The sequence below is a fragment of the Betta splendens genome, chromosome 17 (genome assembly GCF_900634795.4).
Source record: "Betta splendens chromosome 17, fBetSpl5.4, whole genome shotgun sequence".
Classification (NCBI taxonomy): Eukaryota; Metazoa; Chordata; class Actinopteri; order Anabantiformes; family Osphronemidae; genus Betta; species Betta splendens.
This window is the reverse complement of record NC_040897.2, coordinates 10,806,114-10,828,744: the sequence shown is the minus strand read 5'-3', so window position 1 is coordinate 10,828,744 and position 22,631 is coordinate 10,806,114. Positions and strand designations below refer to the sequence as shown.

The following is a 22,631-nucleotide window of genomic DNA, read 5'->3' as shown; positions in this document are numbered from 1 at the left end:
TAATGATATTATAGTTCTGCTGAATTGCCTAAAGTGCAGTGTATTTAAGAATACTGTAGAATGTAGAACTAAGAGATAAGCAATAGAAGTAAAAGTTAATTTAAAAAGCAATTTTATGTGTGATCCACATGAATGCCCTTTACAATATAACTTGAGTGTAAATAGTGTGTATTTCTTCTACTTGATATTTCCTTATTTTACATTGAATGAATTAGCTGTTTTGAAAACACAATAAAAGTGAAATGTCACTGCTATGATTAGGTGACGTTGTACAACTAACACTGGACACAGCTCTAATTGGATGAAACGTGGCCAGCTCTTGGCTCGCCACACAAAATACCTTAACTTGCTTGTCTCGTTGAAGCCTTAATCCAGGTGTAGAGATTATGTTCGGTGTAGTCCGAATACAGACGCTGTATTGTTTCTCCTGGGAAACAACACTATTAGCAGAGTTTCAAGTTTCAACAGAGGAACCTTTGTCATTAGCAGAGTTGTGATGTGGTTTTCCTCTACAACACGTGGACTCGAAACACAACACAACAAAGTTCACAGATTACTCCCCACAGTGTTATTATGTATGTATAACAAATGTTATACTTCTGCTGACACAGAAGGTCAAAATGTGCTAAAATAGTTATATCTTGGTTGACAATCCATAATTTAAACCATTAAGTAATCAACAGATGATGATTTCACACTGAAAATTAAAATACATTAATTTGTAAAAACAAATTTACAGAGTAGTTGAGATGGTGCGTTTTTTGACGGATATAATATAAATGCAGACAGTGGAATGAATGATCGCTGGGTCGGCTAGAATATTCAAGTAGCAGAGATCAATGTATACAATTTCACCGAGGGCATAAGTAGAACAAACATTTGAACACCCAGACCAGATGTCTTTCTTTAGATATTAATGCAGTGTTACTTGTTATTCCATTGAACTCAAACTGCAAAAGAAGCTTATTACGTGCAGCGTGTACTGAGGTTTGGTCACGCTGCTAAGTGGGTATTTATCATAACACCCAATTTGAACAGACTGTGTTAGTGCTTGCTAAGGCTTAGTAGGCAGCTAAGAGTCGTCTTTCATTCATTTGGGAAATTTTACCCATTCTTTGTTGCTGATCATTTAATCTTGCTTGTGTGGCCTGTGGACTGAGGTGATCTTTGTTTGCTGTGTGTGAAAGCAGGGCGACCCCTGCAGGTTGGTCGTTGCAAGTAGAATTGTTATTTTAGATATTGTTATTGCTGCTTGCTGTGAAACAATCATATTTAGTTTTTTTTCTAATACTTGAATATAAATGACACAAACAAATTGATAAATAAAAAACATGTAATATCTTAAAATCACGGTAAAATCTTCACATAGTCGCGTTCCCTTACACGCATGCGCATTGCATCTTGGGTTTTACGTAACATGGCGGCGAAACACTACCGTCTGTTGTAGTTGGGAGCGAACCTTATGCTAGCTAATTTCCGTCAAAAAGCTGCTTTATTAGCAATAGAGCATTGGCTACTTTAATTTGTGAGTTAGTGTAAGTTCAGCTGATAAATCAGGCGTTGTTGCTGTTGCGGTTTTAGTAAAAACAAGATGAATTACACAACGAAAGTCGTCCAAGTGACGAACGTGTCGCCGAGCACAACATCGGAGCAGATGAGGACACTGTTCGGTTTTCTGGGAACCATCGAAGAGCTGAAGTTATTTCCACCAGAGTGAGTAAAAATATGTATTTGTTTACAAAGTTTGTGGTTATGGTTATGAAGTTATCGACTAATTATATGGGGTGCTTAACATGTGCCCATGCAGGCCTTCTACCTAGCATGTTAGCTAACGTTAGCGTTGTTCATATCTAGGTTCTCTCTTCCTATAACGTTGAAATTATTAGTATATAGAGAATAATAATTAAAAATAATAAATCAATTGTTTCCCAGTATTTGAGAATAGTACGTTTATCTCTGACTAATGACAATCACCAAATTAACGTAGAATTGTCTTAGTGGAAGATGTTGAATTAAAAACATGGGTTTTTATCCAAAATCAGTTGTAATGTTCTCAAACAGTTTCTTAATCACAGTATGGGTAATTTAAAGAGTTAAAAAAAATAATAGGAGCTGATTGTGAACCTTGTGTGGCCGAGCAGAGATGATGTAGGAAGTAGACATTATATTCTCTGTCCTGAGCACAAATAGCCCACGTTACACACTTATACAGAGGTTCATGTGTAAATTAATGAATTCGTTTCTTGCAAAAAAGCATAAAGGTATTTTGTTTTAAATGCTAATTTTGTTTATTTTCTCAACAGTGATTCTCCTATGCCGGTGACCTCGCGGGTGTGCTTTGTGAAGTTCCTGGAGCCAGAGTCTGTTGGCGTGTCTCAGCATCTCACTAACACAGTGTTCGTTGATAGAGCGTTGATCGTGGTCCCATTTGCTGAAGGTTTGTCTCGTCATTGTTTCTTTGGGTGTGAATGGTCCTTGTTGACTGAATGGCATGTAAAAGAGTAAATGCAATTTCACTTGTGGCACATGGGAAGTTCACGTAAGTCTGCTCACCTTGGTCTTGTGAGCATTTAAGGATAACCCAAATGATACTGGTAATGCTATGTTCTCTATGGTTTTGTACACTGTAGGTGCACATGGCTGTTTGACCATCACAGTTCTCTTGATAAAATAAATTCAGTGCATTTGTTTCTGTCTTAAACAATGATTTACTCCTCATGCAGAAAATGCAGTATACCACAGTCTGCTCTAATTTAACATTCCCAAACTGTGGGCGCTGCAGGCATTTCTGAAGTGAAGTTATTTAAACTCTTAACCATATGCATTTATTTCCTCCCCTATATTGGACTATCCTCTGTTAAACTTCTCTCTGTTATTTGTGTGTGTGTGTGTATGTGTGTGTGTTTGTGTGTGATTTTTGTAGTGAAGAAGGCAAAAGCAGCCCCCTCGTTGATGGCTCAAAGTGGTCCTCTGCCTGCCAACAGGGGATTGTAGACATTTGCAAAGGCCAGCAAGCATTCAAGCCCATTCCCCTTCTTTTTGTGTCATCTATTCTCTCTGCCTTCTCTTTCTTTCTGTCTAATTTATCGTTCATAGAATACGAAAGGTCAGATAACACAGACGAAGCCTGAGAACTGTGCTTATTTTGCACTTTTTTCCCAACAATTTTGACTGCTGCTTAGCCATTCATTTTAAGGCCACTGTTCTTTAAGAGATAAGGCTGACAGTCATCTTTATATATGATGTCAGCAAATCCCATGAGAAGACAGAAAAGGCCGCTGTTACCCGAAGGCTAATTAAAGCAGATCAGTGTGCTGTAGAATTTGCACTGTGTAACATGTTGGTTGATTATGATAAATTAGGGCACTGTCGTTTATGTGGAGCACAATACTCCATCTTGCTCTTGTAATTACTTGCTAGAATACTAATCCCGTCTACTCTTATTTTTGACACCTTTGCAGAGAACATCTTACAGCCCTTTTTATATAAATATTTATGAGCAGTTTTTGAGATTTTTACTTTTTAGACATCAAAGAGCATACAGGCATAGTTGGTTCTGGTCTTTTCATGGAATTTGTTGGCAGTAATATATTTTTTTTAATAATCAGAAAGAAAATAGTTTAGTAATAAAACAAACATTTTGACATTTGGGTTCTGGTGACAAAGGCCAAACAGTGTTAATCATCTTCTCACATGGTTAACACCACACAAACCAACATGCTACAAAACCTCTACATGGGAACGCTAGTCAGGGATCGGTTGCGTGACACACAATAGCTGAACTCCATCTCCTTGTTAAAGATACCCTCCCGACATGACAATGTTGGTGCAATCATCTCGTTAACAGTGGTATTCTTTTGTTGTTGTGTTTTACAGTTCTTTTTCCTGGCTCAGCCAGTCCTGTAAGCCAGGCCCTGCTGAAAATACCATCCAACAGTTTTGTCTCCTGCAGCAAATCTTTCTCTCCCCTGTGCTTTTTTATTTATATGTTGTCATTGTTGTGTGTCTGTATCAAGGCCATGTCTTGATGTGGAAAATGTATTTTTGGGTTAAGTCATCGTGAGGTGATTGAGGTGTTTTGTTCAATAATTTGAAAATCAAATCAGACCCAAACTGTGAAAGATTATGTGGTGGCACAAATGATTCAAGTCATGCTCTGCCCAGGTTTGGTTAATTGATGCAGTAACAGGTAAGGACACTAAAGTGATGTACAGCAGGCACGCTACGTACCCTAAGTACTGTTATTGCTAACATATGACCACTTTATCCTTTGAAAATGTGTTTTGGTAAGTAGACACTGGTAGTTTGTGTAGTGTTCTTGCCAAATCCCTAAATTTCTCTTTGTTGTGTGTATCTCGATTTTTCTCTGTGCTTTTAGTAGTGAAGCCGCCAGCGTGAGTCGCTTGTTTCAGTAAACATCTAAATGAAAATTGATGGCACACCCAACTGGAGAAGCCGCTGTGCTTGCTAACGTTTGGTTCATGACTTAAAAAACACGTTCAGGTGATATATTCTTGGCAGTGTTCATTGGAGTAGTGTGATTTATTCCAGCAATAGTTATCACTGCAATGACTTTGTTGAATTAGGGGAACTCTTCTCTGAGGTTTAAGGTAACCAGTTGTTGCACCTAATTTGAAAGAAATGCAGTGTGAAGACTCATTTGTGTGATTTTAAAAATGTGTGCCTGTGGTTGATGTTTGTTTATTTAAAAAAAAAAGAAGCTCTCCTAATGCCAGTTATTACTTCCTCTTAGGGTCTATTCCAGATGAAGCTAAAGCTTTGTCTCTGTTGGCGCCAGCAAATGCTGTTGCAGGGATCCTGCCAGGAGGAGGACTTCTTCCAACACCTAATCCCATCCCTAATCCAGCTGTATGTTATTCTTATCACTGAGAAGTGGTCATCACTGTTCTCAAATAGCAAGAGTTTTTTTTAATACATATATTGTCTGTACACAACATTTGTAAGAGCTGAACATCAGCTTTTTGTGTTGTCTATTCCAGCTTGGAGCGAATCCGTTCGGTGCTCCAACCATGGACGCGATGGCTGCTTTTGGATTTCCCGGACCCAATATGAATCCCCAGGTGATAGTTTGTTTTAAATGACCAGAAGTCATCATCTTAAATAATGAATGATGTGAAGTATGTTCCATTAAACTAATTGTAAAACCCTTCTTTGTCTCTGTACAGGCTGCTGATCAGCTGTTAAAGTTAATGACAGATCCAAAGTAAGTGTGTAAAGATGTTTCTTTTTTTAGATAGAATTAATGGACGTGTTGGTGTTTTTGTATTAAGTGGAGGTAAATTAAAGAATATTTCTTTGTTTAGACTGAACCCCCTGGCTGCAGGTTTAAACCTGAATGCAGGATTGAAGGCTGATGCATCCAGTAAAGAAATCGAAGAGGCTATGAAGAGAGTCAGAGAGGCTCAGTCGCTCATTTCTGCTGCTATTGAACCTGGAAGTAAGTGAGCAAAACGCCATGGTTTTGCCATTATAAACACTAGATTATGTGCAAACATTCTGTCATGGTGAATATGGTCTGTTATATACATATATATCAACTGTGATTCTGGTGTTTGCAGAAAAAGACAGCAAAAAGAAGCACTCCCGTTCGAGGTCCCGGTCCCGAAGGAGAAGATCTCGATCGCGTTCGAGATACAGGTAACATTTTGTTCAATACTTGAGCAGCTGAGATAGAAAAACGTTACTCTGCACACAAAATTAGTTTAAAGGGTTAGATTGTCTGGTTGCAGGCGATCAAGAAGCAGATCAAGGCGACGATCAAACTCCAGAAACAGGAGGCGCTCCAAAAGCCCACGTAGGAGACACACCCACTCCAGAGACCGAAGCAGACGATCTCAAAGCCGGTCCAGGTATGTCATCGGTAGACAAACATGCCCACGGAAAATGCTTTTTGACATATTCTAATTAGCCAACACTTTTCTACAGAGATAGAAAAAAAGATGACTCTGGGAGAAGGAAATCTAAAACGCCACCTAAAAGCTACAGCACAGCCAGGAGATCACGCAGTGCAACCCGGTGAGTCCAGCCTTTTTTCCTTTGTGTGCTGCAGCACATTGGAGTTAAATATTTTTGAAGTCTGAACTGTTAAACTCAGTATTGAGCTCAGTTTTGTCTTTTCTTACTCCACAGAAGACACAAAAGAAGCCGCAGCACCAGCCGATCCCCTAAAAAGTCCCCTAAAAGGAGAAATTCCAGGTCTCCATCTCCTCGAAGGTGTGTGTTGATTGGCTTATTTTAGGATTTTAAGCTAAATTTTACTGTCAAGGGTCTGAGTGTTTGTTTTTAAACTACATACCACTGTATAAATTGTTAATCTGCTAATAGGCATTGGACAGTAATAAAACAGCTCAATTGTCGATTAATAATATTATTATTTTATTTAGTCCATTTAAAAAACTAAAAGCACCAACAGTAAGCAGAGCGACTTAAATCATTGTGACTTTTCTCTTGTTCTTCAGACACAAAAAAGAAAAGAAGAGGGACAAGGAAAGAGACCGCAGGAGCGATAAGGAACGCGTCCGTGAGGGCCGCGAGGGCCGCGAGGACCATGAACGCTCTAGCAGCAAGAAGAAGAAAAGTAAAGACAAAGAACGGGAGCGGGAGCGGGAGCGCGAGAGGAAATCGGACAGCGACAAAGGAGACGTAAAGGTTGGCACAGAACACTGAAGAAGACTCATCTGACATGTGCACATGCTTAGGAAACAACGTTTGGTTTTCCTTTCACAGATCACCAGGGATTACGATGCAGAAGAACAAGGTTATGATAGTGAGAAGGAGAGGGAGGAGAGGAAGTATTCAGATGACTCTGCTCTGTCTCCGCAGTCGGTAGAAGGGAACGGCACCCCGCGTCCTGTGAAGCAGGCCAAAGTTAACGGTGCCGACGATCACCGTGAGGAGGACATGGACTTCAGCGACTAAGTGGTTTGACCTGCTTTGTCTCACATTAGCTTTGTGTTTTGGTTGTAAATGTCCTAAAATATAACATTTCCTCCCTTTTGGGGTCATTTTGAAATGTATCGATTTGTGGCACAGATGAGTTCTGTGCTTTTGCAAACGCCAGACGGTTTTTTCCCCCTGTGACAGTGTCTCCCTGCTTTAAGGTACTCGGATGCTTTTCGCTTCTACAGATTTAGTCAGTTTGAACTGGAAGTAGGCCTGCTTTGCGTTCCTTGAGCTTGTCTTTTGAGATTGTCTCTTCTTTACAATTCTGTTTAATTGTGTGATGTTCAGGTCTTTTCCCTCATTGTTTTGAAACAAACAGATCTGCTTCTTGTAATTTCAAAGTGTTGATTGTTTTATCCAGGATTTCTTTTATAATAAAGCCTGTTAGGAGAACTAAGACTATAAACTCATTTCTGGCTTTTACCTTAAAAATGTAAAGGTTATCTGTTACCTGTGACAACTTTCATTTAGAAAAATAATTCATTTTTTTACAGCGTTTTACATTCTTTTTATGTGAAGTAAGGTGACACCTGTTTTTGGCTGCTGGTGAAAGAAACATTCAGTAATTATATATTTTTAAAGTTGGACTCCATCCATAATAAAGTCATATCCTATCATAATCGTCCATTTCAGCTTTATATCAGTGTTCTGGGTCGGCCCCCGGGGGGAAGCACCTCACATAGAAGACTCTTGTGGAATTGTTTGTTAAAATAATTGCAATTAAAACATTGTCAACTGAATTAACTAATTTGCCCCTTTATAGGACAGTGCAATTCTGGAGGTGGTTTTAAATATTGCAGCTAAATCTCCAGCAGCCAGTGACCTTGAACATGTAGTAGTTATGCCTGATAATTTCAAAACTGAAATATAATTAAGGCCAGATTTTGGCAGTACAGGTGTATCATACAATGCTTGACTGCCTTGTGGGCTTAAAAACAAGAGAGGGAGATGTTTGATAGTGTGGAAAATGACAAATAAGCCACTCTCATTAAGAAACCTTAGTCAGAACCTTTGTTTTATTATACTTGCACAAAGTGAAACAGGATGCTGGTGCTTTTATTTAAAGGGCTGTGAAGTAGGTATGGTTGCAGTACACATTAGCTGAAGCCAGAGACAAATCAGTGGATCAGATTAATTCTCATCCGGACACTTTAGGGATATCCAGCAATATCACTTTCACAGCTTTGTTTATTCTCTTTGAATAAAAAACATGTATGCAGACTATCTTTAAGCACTAAAAGGTGGTTCAAAGTGTTAGTGTTAGAATATTCAGTTTTCCTTTTATCTAAATACCAAAAGGTCTGCACACAATATAGCAAATACTATAAGATACAGGTATAGCTTAAAGATGCATGTGAACACAGCCATAGCATGCCTTAAATACACCTCATCAGTGCAGTATTAAACTAATAGTTTACCTGATATCCCATCTGGATTCTTCCACACAGACGTACGTACAGTAACCTTTAAGAACAGTTATTCACTCACACTAAGCACAGAATTCATACTAACAACAAACATGGAGACAACAGAGGTAACATGAGCTAACCTGAAAGTACAGGAGGTTGCATCCTGCATGGGAAAGGCTTGGAGATTGAACTGTTAAGAATGTGTTTTTATGCTCAACCTTCTCCCGGCTGTTTAAAAACATTCTTTAAGTACTGGAAATGTATTGCTACACAGTGTTACTCCTTTGAGTATATTAAATATATACACAATACATACTTTATAAATTAATACGCTTCGTTTAGTATAGAGCTATTTGTGATTCTGTTAGGAGTTGCAGATGATGTGATCTATTTACACATGACTATCAGTGCAGTGTCAGCAATAAGAATTCAGTCACTTGTAATGAGTAGCTATAATAGATATTAAAATAGTGACAATGAAAAGTCAGGCTGAGTTGTGTGACAGCTTTCACAGGAGGAAAGAGCAGCAGAGAGGAGAGGAGTCAACTTCTCACTCTACGGTGAGTGAAATGAAAGCCATCACTCATTTCACCACTGCCTGTAGGCATTTCTAAGTGAGTTGGCGCTGCATTGATTTGCTTTGGATCCATCAGCGAAATGAAAAATAACTGATCAAGGCCAGTTCCCTTTTTTCTTAAAATGAAGAATGTATATTTTTATATAGGAGTAACACAATACAAGATTCCTCATTTGTTTGCCAGCTGGCTGGTCATTTACTGTGTGTGTTCACAGGTCAAAGGTCAGGGAACCGACTGGGGTCCTCTTTGTAGTCAGCAGGGATGAAAAAAATAGACTCCTCAAAATCATCATAGCGAAATTCTTGAAAGGTGACAGTTGCAGTGATTGTAGGGAAGACGGGGATGTCTGCAAGAGAGGAAACAAAAAGATGAAAATCACTTTAAGATCAACTTGCAGCAACACCGTTGGTAGGTTGAGGCAGACGTACCGAGTTTGACAGGAAAGCCAGGAGGAAGTTTCATCTGAACAAACTCTCTGAGCTTGTTGAAGTGCTTGAATGGGGCTATGACCTCCAAGACATTCAGTAATCTGCAGGAAGAGCAAAATGAGTCAGTCCTCCCCCCATAGTCTGTTCTCTGCCAACACTAGCGTCAGAAACTTGAATACAAGCAGAAAGACTCATTCAAACTGCAACTGGAGATCTTGAATGAACAAAAATATTAAGGCTTTCACCTCAGCATGGCCTTGAACTGAAAAGAATAAATTAGTGGTGAAGCCAGGATGACCCTCATCTATTTGCATGCAGGCAAATTGCAGACATAACCACAGGTTTCTTTCAAATATAATAAGTGAAGTTACAAAATGCAGAAGGCCAATTAGAAATAGTTCACGTGGTTTTGAAGGACTCCTGTAACCATCTAAATGGAAAATTGAACATGATACTCATTTTTCACTGGTTGCAATATTATTTTGTCCAGATGGTTCCAGCAGTTACCTAAAACTCACTGTCGGCCACAGTGCACTGGCTTTGGCAGACTAATATTTTAGCACAGCATTTTTCTATTAGAAATCAATGGGAGGTCAGGTCTCATACGTCATGGATGCCTCTCGTCTTTGTGACCGCTACCGACAACAATTAGAGTGAGATATTTAGGTTAGGTTTATTCAGTTGGATTGAAAACGCTAATTTACTTTTTTTTTTGGAGCATGAAAAATTTATACATCCACTTTAAAATATGAATGCTAGCCGTTAGCAGCACATGGGGAAGAATGAAGTAGGACCACTTTCACAGGAGAAAATATTTCCTGAAAGTGCATGTTGTGAGACCTATATGAAAACGAGTGTCCCTATTCTTCTAAATATTTATCAATAGAAATAAGATATTTATGCTGAAGAATTTTAGCCACCAAGTAATTTTCTGAGTTAAATGTCTGCTTCAGTGCATCTCTGTCAAAACTCATTGACAACCCAAGTAAAGGGATTTTATTCCTATAAACAAAAAGAAAATATCTGGCTCCTACTTGGCCCAATTAATTATTTAAATGTCTATACCACTTTCTTCATAATCCCAAGGGTATCCAAGAATATTCACCCAGGATCAATCAGTGTGGAAAGCTTTGTAAATAGATGTGAAGAGGAACGGATGTACTTACGACTCAATGCCTAAAGGGAAATCCTGGCTCATGGCTACAGTAGCTTTGAAGTTTTTCTTGCTTTCCTTACATAGAAGTTCTCTCCCAAGATGAGGTGGCCTGAAGGTGGAAAGAGACAAAAATCTTCACATGTTGATAGATCTTTGAGTCCAGCATTCAAAGTGAATGAACTGAATTTCTTGTAGCTGCCTAACTCTTAATTATTTGCTAACTGCAATAAGCACTAAAAAGCACAGAAAACACCAGATGCTTACTTTCCATGCTCAGCAGTGATGTACTCTTCCCAGGAAATTGTGTTGGGCGCTGGAGCAGTGAGAGACTGCCTCCTCACAGGCTGCAGACATAAAAACATTGTTGACCGGCATGATCACAGACATAAGAGCACTGTTTATGAGTCTCAGCATTGGCTTTCATCCCTCTCACCTCAAAGTTCTGTTCACTGATGCTACCTCCTTTGCTTAAGCTCTCCATGATGGCTTTGTTCCTCAGAATGTCCTCCTCACTGAGGTGCTCCCGCCGTTTTCTCGACTCCAGCACCAGGCCGTTCACTGCATAGAAGTCAGCTATGAAGTTTCCAACCCTCTCCTGTGCAAAGAACAAGCAGATTGTTTAGTATTTCATCACCCAGTAATTCGAAACCCTGTCGCACACTACTTAACACGTGCCAAGATGCCGACTGGGAGTAGGACTATACTAACATTAGAGGAAGCCACGGTTTTAATCTTGTCACTCTTCTCTCATCCCAGTCATGTGTGTGCATACATTTACAAGCAGAGTAACTATAACAAATGTGGCAGGACCACAGTTCCGCAAACTTTAGATAAGTAGTCACACTGTGTGTACTTTGCATGTTCATCATCATTATTAGCTTCATAAGCCTTACTGTTTTATCCTCTCTGAAAAGCCAGCCAATCTGACTACGTGAAAAGGTGATGGACTTTGTAGACAGAGTTGCGGAGTACACGTCACTGCTCATCAGGATGTCCACTTCTTCTTCGGTTTCCATCTCTGACTCCTTGGAGCAAAGCAGTAAGAGGGAGCCGTTTATATTCACATCAAATGGATGATGACACACTGTGCAACAGAGGTACAACAACATCACTCACTCACCTCGTGGTGTATTCTTTGGTACACTTTTGCTTCATTATCTAGAACCACAAAGGACTGGGAGGGTGCTGCGTCGCCATTGAAAATGAAGCTAAGATCCCCACGCTGGCATTTCATATCAGTAAAATCTATGAGAGTGGTGTCAAGTCTAAATCAAGAGAGAGAAGAGAGTCTGTGAAGATTGTCTCGTCCTAGTTTGTAGATCCAAAAGAAGTCCCTGACCTAGATATCTACCATCTGCTGCCTTAAACACTCGGTGAATTAAGATTCTTTCAGAAGTGCAGCAACAGCCTTAAGTAGCATGTGATGTCTTACCTGATGTTGATGCCCTGCTTGTAGATTTTACAAGCATCAGAAGGCAACATCCGGGACAACAAAGGCACTGCAAATCACACAAGTTTTTTTTTCGTGTTTTAGATTTCCCACTTAGGCACAACAACTTTGAAGAACACAGCCAAGTAATTTAAAATGTAAACCAAGCCTATCAAATATCGACTTGTATTAACATTTGACAATATGGCATATAAACAACTTTTTGTTGGAGTTAAATATGAAAACTCACCCCAGCTCTGAAAGTCCCAATGCAGCTCCAGATAAAAGTCACCAAGCTGCAAAAGAGATGCACATATTTCAAGCTAAAATATTCATGCATAGTCTTAGATCATGACATAACTGGTAAACGAAAAAAAAAAACCCACAACTTTGAAGATTATCCATTTTAGCAATTAATGCGCCTCCCCAGGGACAGAAAACTTTTATGAAAATCAAAGCCTGCAGAGACTTTTAAAATAAAACACGTAAAAGTTTGGAACTACACAACTATACAATGACAGCTGTTGCAAGTCTGGTGTGTGGACATTTGATGCAGTGAATGATCCTTACCTCCCTGAGAGCCTTCAGTAATTTTGGCCTCTTATCTTCCACACTCTCCCTGGACTGCTGCTTTAACTTCCGTAGTATTGCTGTAACTAAAAAAAACAGGACATCCAATCAATTTAATATGATTTTAGCTTACCACAGGTCAGAATGTTGCATTGCCTGAGTGTTTATTTCAGAAACTGCACTGGGACAGTTTTCATTGCGCAAACAAACCTACGAGCTGCTGATGCAGTGCACATGTGTGAAAGTGGAAGGCGATGACAAGACTGCAGTGTGAAAACCTGCAACTCAGACTATTGTCAGGCACGCGATTCTCCAGAGGAGAGCTGCTGTGAGCTGCATGATATTTGGCCAAAGAGAAAAGTCTAAATAGTCAATGTCACTGCAGTTTAACCTGCTCTGCATGTCCTTGCTGATGGTGTAAATGTATGTAGCCCCCTCTCTCTGCCTCCCATTCACCCTTGTGAATGATGTGACCTTCTCAAAGCCAAACTCCTGGTCCCAGGCCCAGCCTGCCACAGCAGGCATGGAGGGTTGAGATGCATACCAACAAGGCTGGGGGTCATTTCTCAATTCGAATACATTATCAATAGGAAAATAGCAAAAATGAGCAACTTTAGTTAAGTCACAAAACCTAAAACTAATTCAGTTATATCCCATACCTCTACTGACCTTTTTTTTTTAACTGAATCATAGGAATAAGAGAGGAATGAATGAAAATAGAATATCTCATGCCTTTTACATTTTACTAGATGTCAGATCAAAAAGCATCATAAGCAGAATCATCGCCATCATTAAGCAGGGTGACGGCCAGACTGTAAGCTCAAGGCTACTAAGCCATGGTTCAGGCTGCATTCCAGCCCATCTGGACAGCAAAGGCTCAGTGTAAAAGGCCACCTTTTACTTTTTAGTGGTTTCTCACGCTGTCCTGCACCTGAAATCTCAGACAGGAAACACTCAAGTTGTATGTAAGTGTACATATGTATGTGAAAGTAGTGAAGATGTATGCCTGGAGGTTTGCCACAGAGATGACCATAAACAAATCCCAATACAGAACCCTCAGATCAGCAAACGGCATTGAAAGCATCGACCAGTGATTGAACTTACTCATCTGTCTGTCACCGTAGCTGATGGCTTCGGCTAAAGGACTCCATCCCTGTGCATTTTTTATCTTCACAGGTGCATTGTGGGCCAAGAGAAGAAGGGCACATTCTGAAAAATAAACACAACAGGTTACAAACAGGTGCAAGTGCAGTTTAATCCTTAAAATAAATTTTAGGTAAATATGTTAACACTAGCGTTTTTTTTGTAAAAGTCTATTCTGAATAAACTCCAATTTTAATAAACAAAATTGTTGCAGACGAATTAAATATCACTGCAAAGACTACCTGTGCTTAGAGATTTGTAGCACTGTGTAGTCAATAGTGTTTGTGTCATAAATTATTATTATACCAGTCACAAAAGATGCACTAAATGCAGCAGGAGCACGGATTATATTCCAAAAACACAAGAACTGACAGGTCTTAAAAAGGGCCTAATACCAGCAGCTGGTTCAGTACAAGCACATTTTGACAGATGCAAGGCCAGAGAGCAGTGCAGATTTAGTGTCGTTTCCTGGGCTATAGCCGATGGATTACTTTTTGAAAAGCTTTTTTTCTCAACCGTTTGCACGAGAAGGGGCTGTTTGGATTAAACCATTTACTCCATTTGATTACTCTAATGTTCATCTTTACCTTTGTGGCCCAACATGACTGCCAGATGAAGGGGCGTATTCCCTGAGAAGTGGAGATAAATCGTAACGTCAATCAATACTCGACACATGTAACTAAACGCGTGTATTGTGTAAAACAATTGAACCTTACCATGCACGTCTTTCTGAGAGATGCTGTGGGTCCTGATGAGAGAGGAGAGGCGACGCACGTCACCCTTGAACACGCATTCGTGCACAGGGAACTCGGGGTTGTCACTTATCAAGATTATTGGGTTCTTGTTGTCATCACTGACTATGGTAGTAACTGATGATGAATTGCCGTTGATGTTGTTCGCATTAAGCTGCTGTTGCAGAACCGAGCTTTTAACGGATTTCTGAAAAGCCTTGTTCGACTTGAAATGATTACTGGTACCGTTAGAGATGGTCCCGTTTGAGGTCTCATCGTACGTGTCCATTATCTCGTCATTTTTGTTCAGTTTGTTGTGGTCCTTTCGCATGGTGCGTATCTTGTCGCCCGTCATGATGACTGACGTTACCGTTACTGGACTATTACCAGACTAAGTTAAAAGCCAAGAGGCGTAGCGCAAATCTAACAGCTAGTAATATTAACGTTAACCGTACTCGCAGGTGTAATTAAAAAGGAGCGTCGTAGGATGTTAAGCCAACAGCGTTGGTTTTTCCAAATTACGTTACACCTGCTACACGGCACCACAGCCAACATTAGCTCCCGGCAGACGTTAGCTAACGTTAGCTAGCCCCCAATGAGAACGAATACGGTGGGTGCGGCGCTGAAAACCCTATAATAATGCTAAACATAACAGCAAGCAAACGCACGAAAAAAACATAAAACTAAGACTGACAACAAATAAAAAAACGACTACATCGTTTTCTCCCCAAGCGCCCTTTGAGCTCTACGTTTTTAAATTCGTATCCACTCGATCTGCTTTGCGGCTAATTCAGTCAAACTGAGCGCTACAGCAACCCAGCAAAGCTAACGCATCTGCTACCTTACCATCAGCAAAACATCGCGAGATTATGCAAAGAGCCCGAGCGTAAACGCGAACTCAGACTGTGATGTCATTTTCATGAGACGGGCTACTACACAGCAAACAAGTCGTTAGCTTATTTTTTTCCCCACGAGCTGCGTTGTTTTAAAGCATGGCGAGCTCCAAGAAAGGAAAGAAAGTTGTGAATCAAGAAGAACTCCGGCGCTTGATGCGTGAAAAGCAAAGGCAGGCGTCCGATAAGAAGCGCGTCGAGTCTCCTTTTGCTAAATACAGCAGCCTCGGGCACCTCAGTTGTGTCCTGTGCAATGTGCAGGTGAAGTCGGAACTACTGTGGCCGGCTCATGTTCTTGGAAAACAGCACAAAGAGAAAGTCGCTGAGCTGAAGGAAGCAAAGACTCAACCGGTGGCACCACAGAGTCAGGCAGTTAAGAGGAAAGCGCCGGATAACGAGGACGTTAACGGGAAAAAACAGAAGCCTGCTCCAGCTGCAGGACAGTCAGGGCTGCCAGGGGATTTTTTTGCGAAACCCAGTGGAAGGGCTCCTGTTTCTACGCAAACGTCTGCAGGGTTGAGTCTGTTAGCTGGCGTCTATGATGAGGATGAGGATGATGGTGGTCATGAGGAAGGAGCAGGGAGCTCAGATCCCCCTCCTCAGAAGGCTGAAGCTGCAGGTTTGCCTGCCGATTTCTTTGACAGCTCTATCCCATCTACAACCGCCATCTCCCACTCTGGATCCATCCTCAAGGCAGATGTGCCGGAGAAAAGCGCTGAAAAGAAAGAAAACACAGCCGAGGCGCTGCCAGAGGGCTTCTTCGATGATCCAATAAGAGATGCCAAAGTGCGTAATGTCGACGCGCCGAAAGATCATATGGACAAGGAATGGGAGGAGTTTCAAAAGGAAATACGACAAGTTAACACAAAATCAGATGCCATCGTAGCGGAGGAAGACGAGGAGGGCCGCCTAGAACGACAGATTGATGAGATCGATGAACAAATTGAGTGTTATAAGAGGGTTGAGCTGCTGAGAGACAAGCGTGATGTGATGAAGTGTAAACCTTTGTCCCAGAAAGAGGAACAAATGGAGACTGATGGCAACACTGAGGATAAGGAGGAGGATGAAGAGGAGCTGCTGGGGCTTTTGTCCCGGGACTGGAGGGCTAAAGGGGCACTGGCATAAAAATGAGTGCTGTATATTTGATAACTGTTTCCAATGTTGTCAAGAATGCATCTATTAAGTGCAGAGTGTTCAATTCAAATGTCAGAAATGTGTAAATATGTTTGTTGGAAGATTTCGTCACATCTGTTTTATATATTTCACACAATCAGTGATGTAAGGCATTCTAATAATAAACTCACATGGAGACAAGGCTTTTTACTATATTACTTAAGTACCAGACACACAACAAAACAAACCTTTAAATGTGTGTTTATTCACTGGTGCTCACACAAAAACACATTCATAAAAAATTTCTCATGTACAGTAGCAGCATGGTCCAAAGGTTTACATCATGATGAACAAAGCTGTTACATTAGAAGCTAACCTAACCACTGTCCTGCGTAATCAAGCAGTCGACTATGTTACGTTCATAAATAATCTGCTCATGTTACATTATAAGCAACATGCAAAGCGCAACGGAATTATTTTTAAAAATGTACAATGTTGATAAGACTAAAGAAAAATTTTGCCAATATAACCCCGTTCACTAGTGAATTGACTGAGAATACATTTGAGTAATTTTTATAGAGAACATTGTTTGCATATGACAGATCTGTTATGTAAATACACCCTCATTAGGCCCACAACATGAATCAAGTAAAGGAGTGATGGTCAGTGCTTTTTATACTACCTGTTACACAGAGTGACTAGTGAGCAAGGTGTGCCTTTTTAATCATTAATATCCATATTTTATTGCTACATATGCGTCGAGTTACCACTTCGAAATTCAAAAATTATTTATAGCCCTTCAAATCACTTGGAACTATAAACTGCAACGAAAACAAACAAAGCTGATGAATGTAAAGATGTACTAAATACAGTTCCAATCACAATTAGTTAAACATCAATAAGGAAAACAAATTAATCAGAAACTTTAGATTTGTGTTATCAAAGAGCATATAAAAGGCTTTATATTATGCTCAACTGTGTGTTCCAGGAAAGTTACGAAACTGTCTAAAAGCTAAAGTCTCACAAAAAGTCTAGTAGTAATTTGTAAACATTCATAAAAGTCTACCCCAAATTCTATAAATAAGTTCAAACTGAGTTGTACCATGTGGGTGTGTCAAGGGTCAGGACATTTCCAACAGGCTGATAGTTACGGCCTCTACAAAAGCTTAACATAGATGTTACATCAAGATGAAAACGGTTGGTTAAGAAAAAAATAGAGGAGAAAACTGAAAACAGAGTGGGGGGTGGGGTGGGTGAGTTGGGGGCATGCCAGCATCTCTGTTCAATATCAGTATGATAAATATTCAGTTCACAAAAGTGCAGCAATTACAGAAAAGGGTCAGGATTTCCAAACCTCCAGGCCTTGCAGAGATTCAATACTGTTCACTGCTGTCAATGATAATGTGCTTACAAACCAACAGCAGTCTTCAATTCCATCAAGGAGTACCTCCGATCCCTGTCATCGTCAAAGCATTCCAGAGAACGCTTGCTGGGAGTCGCTGCTCCACAAACTTTTGTCAGGTCTTGATAAGTCAAGCCAAGTGAATTACATCCAACACCTGCCTGCTTGAAAATGTCTTCCAAGTCTGAGAAGAAAAGTTTTATTTAGACAGAAACAAACACAGCTTTGTCTATAAACGCAGTGGAAATTGTATTTAAAATTCAGTTTCTAGCTTTTTGAGTAATCGTTTGACATTTTTTGAAAATCCTTCATACATTATTTGGAAACGGCAGTGTCAAAAGAAGGAGTGATGCAATGCAGTGGCAAATCATTGTTTTGGAAATGTGTCATGAGTTTCATATTAGTAATTAGAAACTTCAGTCCAAACCTTTCAGAGAACCGACGCCAGGCAGGGAGACCTTCTTTGGGCATCTTGACTCGGCGTTTCTCTTGGAGCGGGTTAGGAAGCGTGGATGCCTGCTTGTCTGTAGATCTGCCGGTGGGGTGGACAGCTCTGTTGAAATGACAGAGAAAAACTATTTAAATACAACTGGATGGTATGATAACAAAAATATCCAAACTATGCTCACCTCCAGTTGTCACTTTGGTTGTAGCAGCATCTTCAACCATTTCAGTTGTTGGACTTGGACTAAGCTGAGCTGCTGCATTATCCTAATGTGGATAGAAGAGAAGAAGTGAGTCACCTTTAACTCAGGCTTAAAATCCAACGTTTAAATTGCAGAAATAGTGTGAAATTTCATATAACTCACACTTTGGTCTGACCCATTCTCTAATGAGGCCACTCTCTGACGAAGATCTGTGACTGCAGAGAGAAGAATGTGAATCTGCTCATTAGTCCATGTGTGGTGTTGCGCCTCAGTCTTGTTTGCCTCGGTCACTGTTTTCCTCAGGTCCGTCATGTCCTGCAATAAAAAGAAATACAATACAGATCAACATGCAGTTTACCGTTAGGTGAGACTCCTTTACGAGGAAACAAGAAAATCCAGTCTCAAACAGCAGGAAATCAAACTGGAGAGTGTACAAAATTAAAGATTTTCACCTGTTCAACTCAGGCACAGCCAGCTCCTAATGTCTTACATTAGCTCATAATGACTAAAGTCACTGTATTTAAAATCTAACACTGTTTAGCTAGACTCCTTTTCCATCTTGTTTATTTTTACAAAATAAAGTAAAGAACACATTCTGCAGTTGTCTCAGACATATGACCCAGTTTTTCCTCAGCAAACTAAAGCCCTTAAGATCCAAAAATAGACAAGCACCAGAATCATGTATTATTACTGAAAACTCAATGCATGGATTCAAAAGAATTATGGGACCTCTGGACCTTCCAAACCCACTCTTTCAATATGAGCCCAACTGGAGAAGCAAAGACATGCTTGCTTGGGTAAACAAATAAATTAATCTGGCAGCATCAAAGTTCAAGCATCAAAGTGAAGCAGATCAACATTTCATCAACAGAATGATCTTGGCCACAAGCAAGTAGTGTTTCCAAAATGCAAAAATAAAAAGATGAAATAAATAAATAACAGGTGAGTACTGAGGAGTACCTTACAGTCATTAAAATAAAATACACTGCAAGCATGTTGTCTTTTTAATGCATTCCTTCACAAATGATAAATGAAGAGGAAAAACAGACTTTAGAAGTATATGATGTGAGCACAGAGATAAAAAAGTAAAAACATTGACTCATAAAAAATCCATTAGAGTGGGAAATACTAGAGCGTGCAGCTCAATGCTATTTGTGAAGCAATACAGCTTCAGTTTCTTCTGTGAGCTTTGGCAGCTGCTTAAAACACTGTACTGACAGTTCAGTAGTTTAACACAGAGTTTGACAAATGATTCAGAAAGGAAATGCTCCTCACATCGACTACCCTGCCTCTCACCACAGGCAGCTTTTATCCAGGCTTTAACGGAAGACAGGAAACAGCCACTACTGTTGATTCATATTGAGATATAAATGGATGACTGCATGCAAATGAACTTGATCTAAAAGAAGATTATTCAGTATTTAACAGTGACTCTACAAGAGACATTCAACAGAATACACAAATAGAGTAGATAGATACAAAACAGCAGTTCAAAGGATTGCACAGGATTGATAAAACTTGTAATTGAGATTAGATTTTGTTGTGGATGAATTACCAAATTTACTCTCAATGTCAGGGTCGAAAAAGGAAAGTACTAGAGATCCTACTGAATAAAAATTTTACCATTGTCTTCTTCAATTCATCGTCTGTTTTCTTATTCTCAAGTGCAGTCTGCATGGTCTTCACATCATGCTGGACGCTTGTTAGTGTGCTTCCAATTGTAGCAACACTCTGGGAAATATAAATATGCCCCAGGTCAGTTGAACATAAAAAAACATGTCATAAAAAATATATTAGATTTAATTTGACCCTAAACCTTCACTTTGGTTTTATTTGTCTTTACCTTTTGAAGCTCTTCAATTGTTGTGGGAAGGCTGATTAGGTCAGCAGCTGACTTCAAGTTAGCCTTCAAATGGTTAACAGCAGTGTCTAGAACATTAATCTGCAGGAGTGAAAAGACAAGAACCATCCAATTACATCTGAGGATATAATTATTTAGGTGAGTAATAGATTTGTTTGCTGACCCCCATACTGAGCCTAGCTAGGGTTGTACAGTATACAACCTCTCTAAAATACCCTGCCCAATAGAATGACTCGTGATTCTTTATTACTCTTGTGTAACTCTTCTATAGTGCTCTGTATTTACACAGCTGCAAGGTACCACACATCCATCTACTATTGTCACCTTGAGTTTACTTTATCCTATAAAAACATGGTTGACTATCATGGACTGTATGTCAAACTGACCTTTCTGTTCATTTCTGTTAGGTTTGACCACAGTTTGCCCAACCCCTTGTCTCCGTTTTCAATGCCATCAAGCTTTCTCTCCTTGTTTTTCAAGTCCTCGCTTAATTTTGGTATTTCACTTGATGACACCTTCTGGCTTGATTCCACTGTAAAGAAAATAATGACACTGTTATAACAGCAATGTAACATCAAACACTGCATTACTGGGTTATGCAGATTCAAATGTGCAAAGTGCAGTGAGTTATTATGACCATCACAAGGTCGTCTAACTACTGATATGTGATAGTGGCTCTTACTGCTGTGCATCTTTTCTTTCAATGAGTCTAGATCTTCTTTCAGGGCTATCTGCATCCATATGAGTCCAGCACAGGCCATTACACAGGCAGCTAGTATGATGAACAGAAACAAGGGGTAGCACACATTGCAGCACTGTACATAGCTTCTTCTGTAAAGAGAGGAAACAGGTTTATGTTGTTAGACACTGTACACCACCCTTTATTACAATATGTATGTATCTATGTGTGTGTGTGTGTGTGTGTGTGTGTGTGTATATATATATATTCAGAAAACAATTAATTAAAATTTTGATGCCATTGCACGAATTACAACAAAAATAAAACATGCTATATAATGGTAAATATAAGAATTACAAATAAATAGTGACATACAAATATGTTGCTATTTACTGATACGTTATCTGACATTCATGAATGAATTAAGTCTAATTTGGCTGATGTAAGCCCTCATGAAAGGGAAATCTTAAAAATGTAACACAGCTTAAGAAAAACAAGTAAACAAATGTTGAAATATTATGTGTTTTAAGTCACTGCACAATGACTAGATATATAGAGACAGAGCCCTTGGTCACATTCAAATGAGCCAATCCTTTTCTTAAAGCACTGTTGCTGAAAAACAGGTTGTGACACAGGATTAAAGGTCTTCATTCTTATGCAGATTTGTGCGAAAAGAACTGTACAGTATGTATCCTAGTGCTGAGATCTCTGACGAAGGGGTTCAAGATCTCAAACTGTCAGTCAAGGTAAAATATGTGTGCGTTTCCGTTAAACTATATTAAAACGTTATTGATTGTTATCGTAAACGACAACACTGACAAAACGCATTACTCTCCGACTTTTTGTATGTTTTCATGGTTTGTTTACTCCTGTTCTGTCTGTTTACATGTTGTTTTCACATTGGAAACGGAACCAAATATTGTTGTTACGCAGTACTCACTTCCCAAAGTTAGCTCCGCTGCTCAGGTTGCTGAATTCGTCGTCGTCCGAGCTCGACTCAGATTCCGAATCCGGCGGCTCGGTTCGGAGAAGTCGGTGCCCGGTGCCCTTCTTAGTCTTCTTTCTTTTACTATCCCCAAGTCCGATCAGGGCATTCAGCTCCTTCCTCTTTTTCATTTTCTTCTGGGGTGTCAGCGAACCCACAGAGCCCGCTTTGAACCCGACTAAATCCAGCGTTTTGTCCAGTTTGGTGAATGATTCCTTTTATTTAGCTAGCCGCAATGCTAACTCAACGTTCGTTCTGCTAGCTTGAATTTCAACCACGCACCGCAGCCGGAGGATGTAAACACATTAGACTAGCCGGTCGGTTTCCTCGTCAACGTAGTGACAAAACACATATATGCTAAATAACTAAAAGACATCGCACAAAATCTCCTCTAAAACAACTTTTTGCCTTTAAATGCTTGGTTTACGTCAGCTAACCCAGCTATCATCCGCTAACTTGCTAACTAATAGCAGTTAACAGTAGCTAGTTCGCGTCACGGTGCTATCACATCGCATCAGCAGTAATTAAAGTTTCCTGCCTTGGCTTATTAAAACATATCCATCATCCGTACGTGTCATAAAATCTAAATATGCGGCGTTGTACTTGTAGCGATGCGTCCTGCTGCCTGTCTTGTTTAGCCGGAG

At 39.9% G+C, this 22,631-nt stretch overlaps 4 protein-coding genes across 5 annotated transcripts; 2 read left to right on the top strand and 2 right to left on the bottom strand.

Moving 5' to 3' along the window:
* The first annotated feature begins 1,403 nt into the window (after positions 1–1,403).
* On the top strand, positions 1,404–7,360 carry LOC114845093 (serine/arginine-rich splicing factor 11-like). 2 transcript variants are annotated; one of them, XM_029132921.3, is made up of 12 exons: positions 1,404–1,713; positions 2,304–2,437; positions 4,754–4,869; positions 5,001–5,081; positions 5,187–5,224; positions 5,325–5,458; positions 5,580–5,658; positions 5,751–5,870; positions 5,947–6,036; positions 6,151–6,234; positions 6,480–6,669; positions 6,748–7,360. In XM_029132921.3, the coding sequence occupies exons 1-12, from the start codon at positions 1,592–1,594 to the stop codon at positions 6,937–6,939; spliced, it is 1,380 nt and encodes a 459-aa protein (XP_028988754.1). In that variant the 5' UTR covers positions 1,404–1,591; the 3' UTR covers positions 6,940–7,360. The 2 variants fall into 2 exon arrangements, with proteins under 2 accessions (XP_028988754.1, XP_028988753.1); XM_029132920.3 differs by having other exon boundaries at positions 5,736–5,870.
* A 601-nt stretch (positions 7,361–7,961) lies between these two features.
* On the bottom strand, positions 7,962–15,226 carry LOC114845090 (ankyrin repeat domain-containing protein 13C-like). Its single transcript, XM_029132916.3, has 13 exons — positions 14,393–15,226; positions 14,264–14,305; positions 13,638–13,742; positions 12,534–12,619; positions 12,214–12,259; positions 11,967–12,033; positions 11,655–11,799; positions 11,428–11,559; positions 10,968–11,129; positions 10,799–10,878; positions 10,545–10,643; positions 9,379–9,479; positions 7,962–9,296 (listed from the first exon to the last, which is right to left on the bottom strand). Exons 1-13 carry the CDS (start codon positions 14,760–14,762, stop codon positions 9,166–9,168), a joined length of 1,566 nt encoding a protein of 521 aa, XP_028988749.1. The 5' UTR covers positions 14,763–15,226; the 3' UTR covers positions 7,962–9,165.
* A 19-nt stretch (positions 15,227–15,245) lies between these two features.
* On the top strand, positions 15,246–16,616 carry znf830 (zinc finger protein 830). The gene has a single exon (XM_029132931.2). It carries the CDS (start codon positions 15,400–15,402, stop codon positions 16,423–16,425), a length of 1,026 nt encoding a protein of 341 aa, XP_028988764.1. The 5' UTR covers positions 15,246–15,399; the 3' UTR covers positions 16,426–16,616.
* A 42-nt stretch (positions 16,617–16,658) lies between these two features.
* efcab14 (EF-hand calcium binding domain 14) lies at positions 16,659–22,627 on the bottom strand. Its single transcript, XM_029132929.3, has 9 exons — positions 21,943–22,627; positions 21,006–21,154; positions 20,710–20,855; positions 20,306–20,404; positions 20,086–20,193; positions 18,625–18,777; positions 18,445–18,526; positions 18,243–18,368; positions 16,659–17,999 (listed from the first exon to the last, which is right to left on the bottom strand). Exons 1-9 carry the CDS (start codon positions 22,116–22,118, stop codon positions 17,821–17,823), a joined length of 1,218 nt encoding a protein of 405 aa, XP_028988762.1. The 5' UTR covers positions 22,119–22,627; the 3' UTR covers positions 16,659–17,820.
* Positions 22,628–22,631: the final 4 nt, after the last annotated feature.

Coding starts and splice junctions, on each gene's coding strand:
- LOC114845093 (XM_029132920.3), top strand. CDS start 1,592: ATGAATTACACAACGAAAGTCGTCCAAGTGACGAACGTGTCGCCGAGC. Junction 2,438..4,753: donor CGTGGTCCCATTTGCTGAAG/GTTTGTCTCGTC, acceptor ACTTCCTCTTAG/GGTCTATTCCAGATGAAGCT. Junction 6,037..6,150: donor AGATCACGCAGTGCAACCCG/GTGAGTCCAGCC, acceptor CTTACTCCACAG/AAGACACAAAAGAAGCCGCA.
- znf830 (XM_029132931.2), top strand. CDS start 15,400: ATGGCGAGCTCCAAGAAAGGAAAGAAAGTTGTGAATCAAGAAGAACTC.
- efcab14 (XM_029132929.3), bottom strand. CDS start 22,118: ATGAAAAAGAGGAAGGAGCTGAATGCCCTGATCGGACTTGGGGATAGT. Junction 20,856..21,005: donor GAAAGAAAAGATGCACAGCA/GTAAGAGCCACT, acceptor TTTTCTTTACAG/TGGAATCAAGCCAGAAGGTG. Junction 20,194..20,305: donor CAATTGAAGAGCTTCAAAAG/GTAAAGACAAAT, acceptor TATATTTCCCAG/AGTGTTGCTACAATTGGAAG.
- LOC114845090 (XM_029132916.3), bottom strand. CDS start 14,762: ATGACGGGCGACAAGATACGCACCATGCGAAAGGACCACAACAAACTG. Junction 12,620..13,637: donor CTACGGTGACAGACAGATGA/GTAAGTTCAATC, acceptor TGTTTTTTTTAG/TTACAGCAATACTACGGAAG. Junction 11,800..11,966: donor AAGCAGGGCATCAACATCAG/GTAAGACATCAC, acceptor CTCTTGATTTAG/ACTTGACACCACTCTCATAG.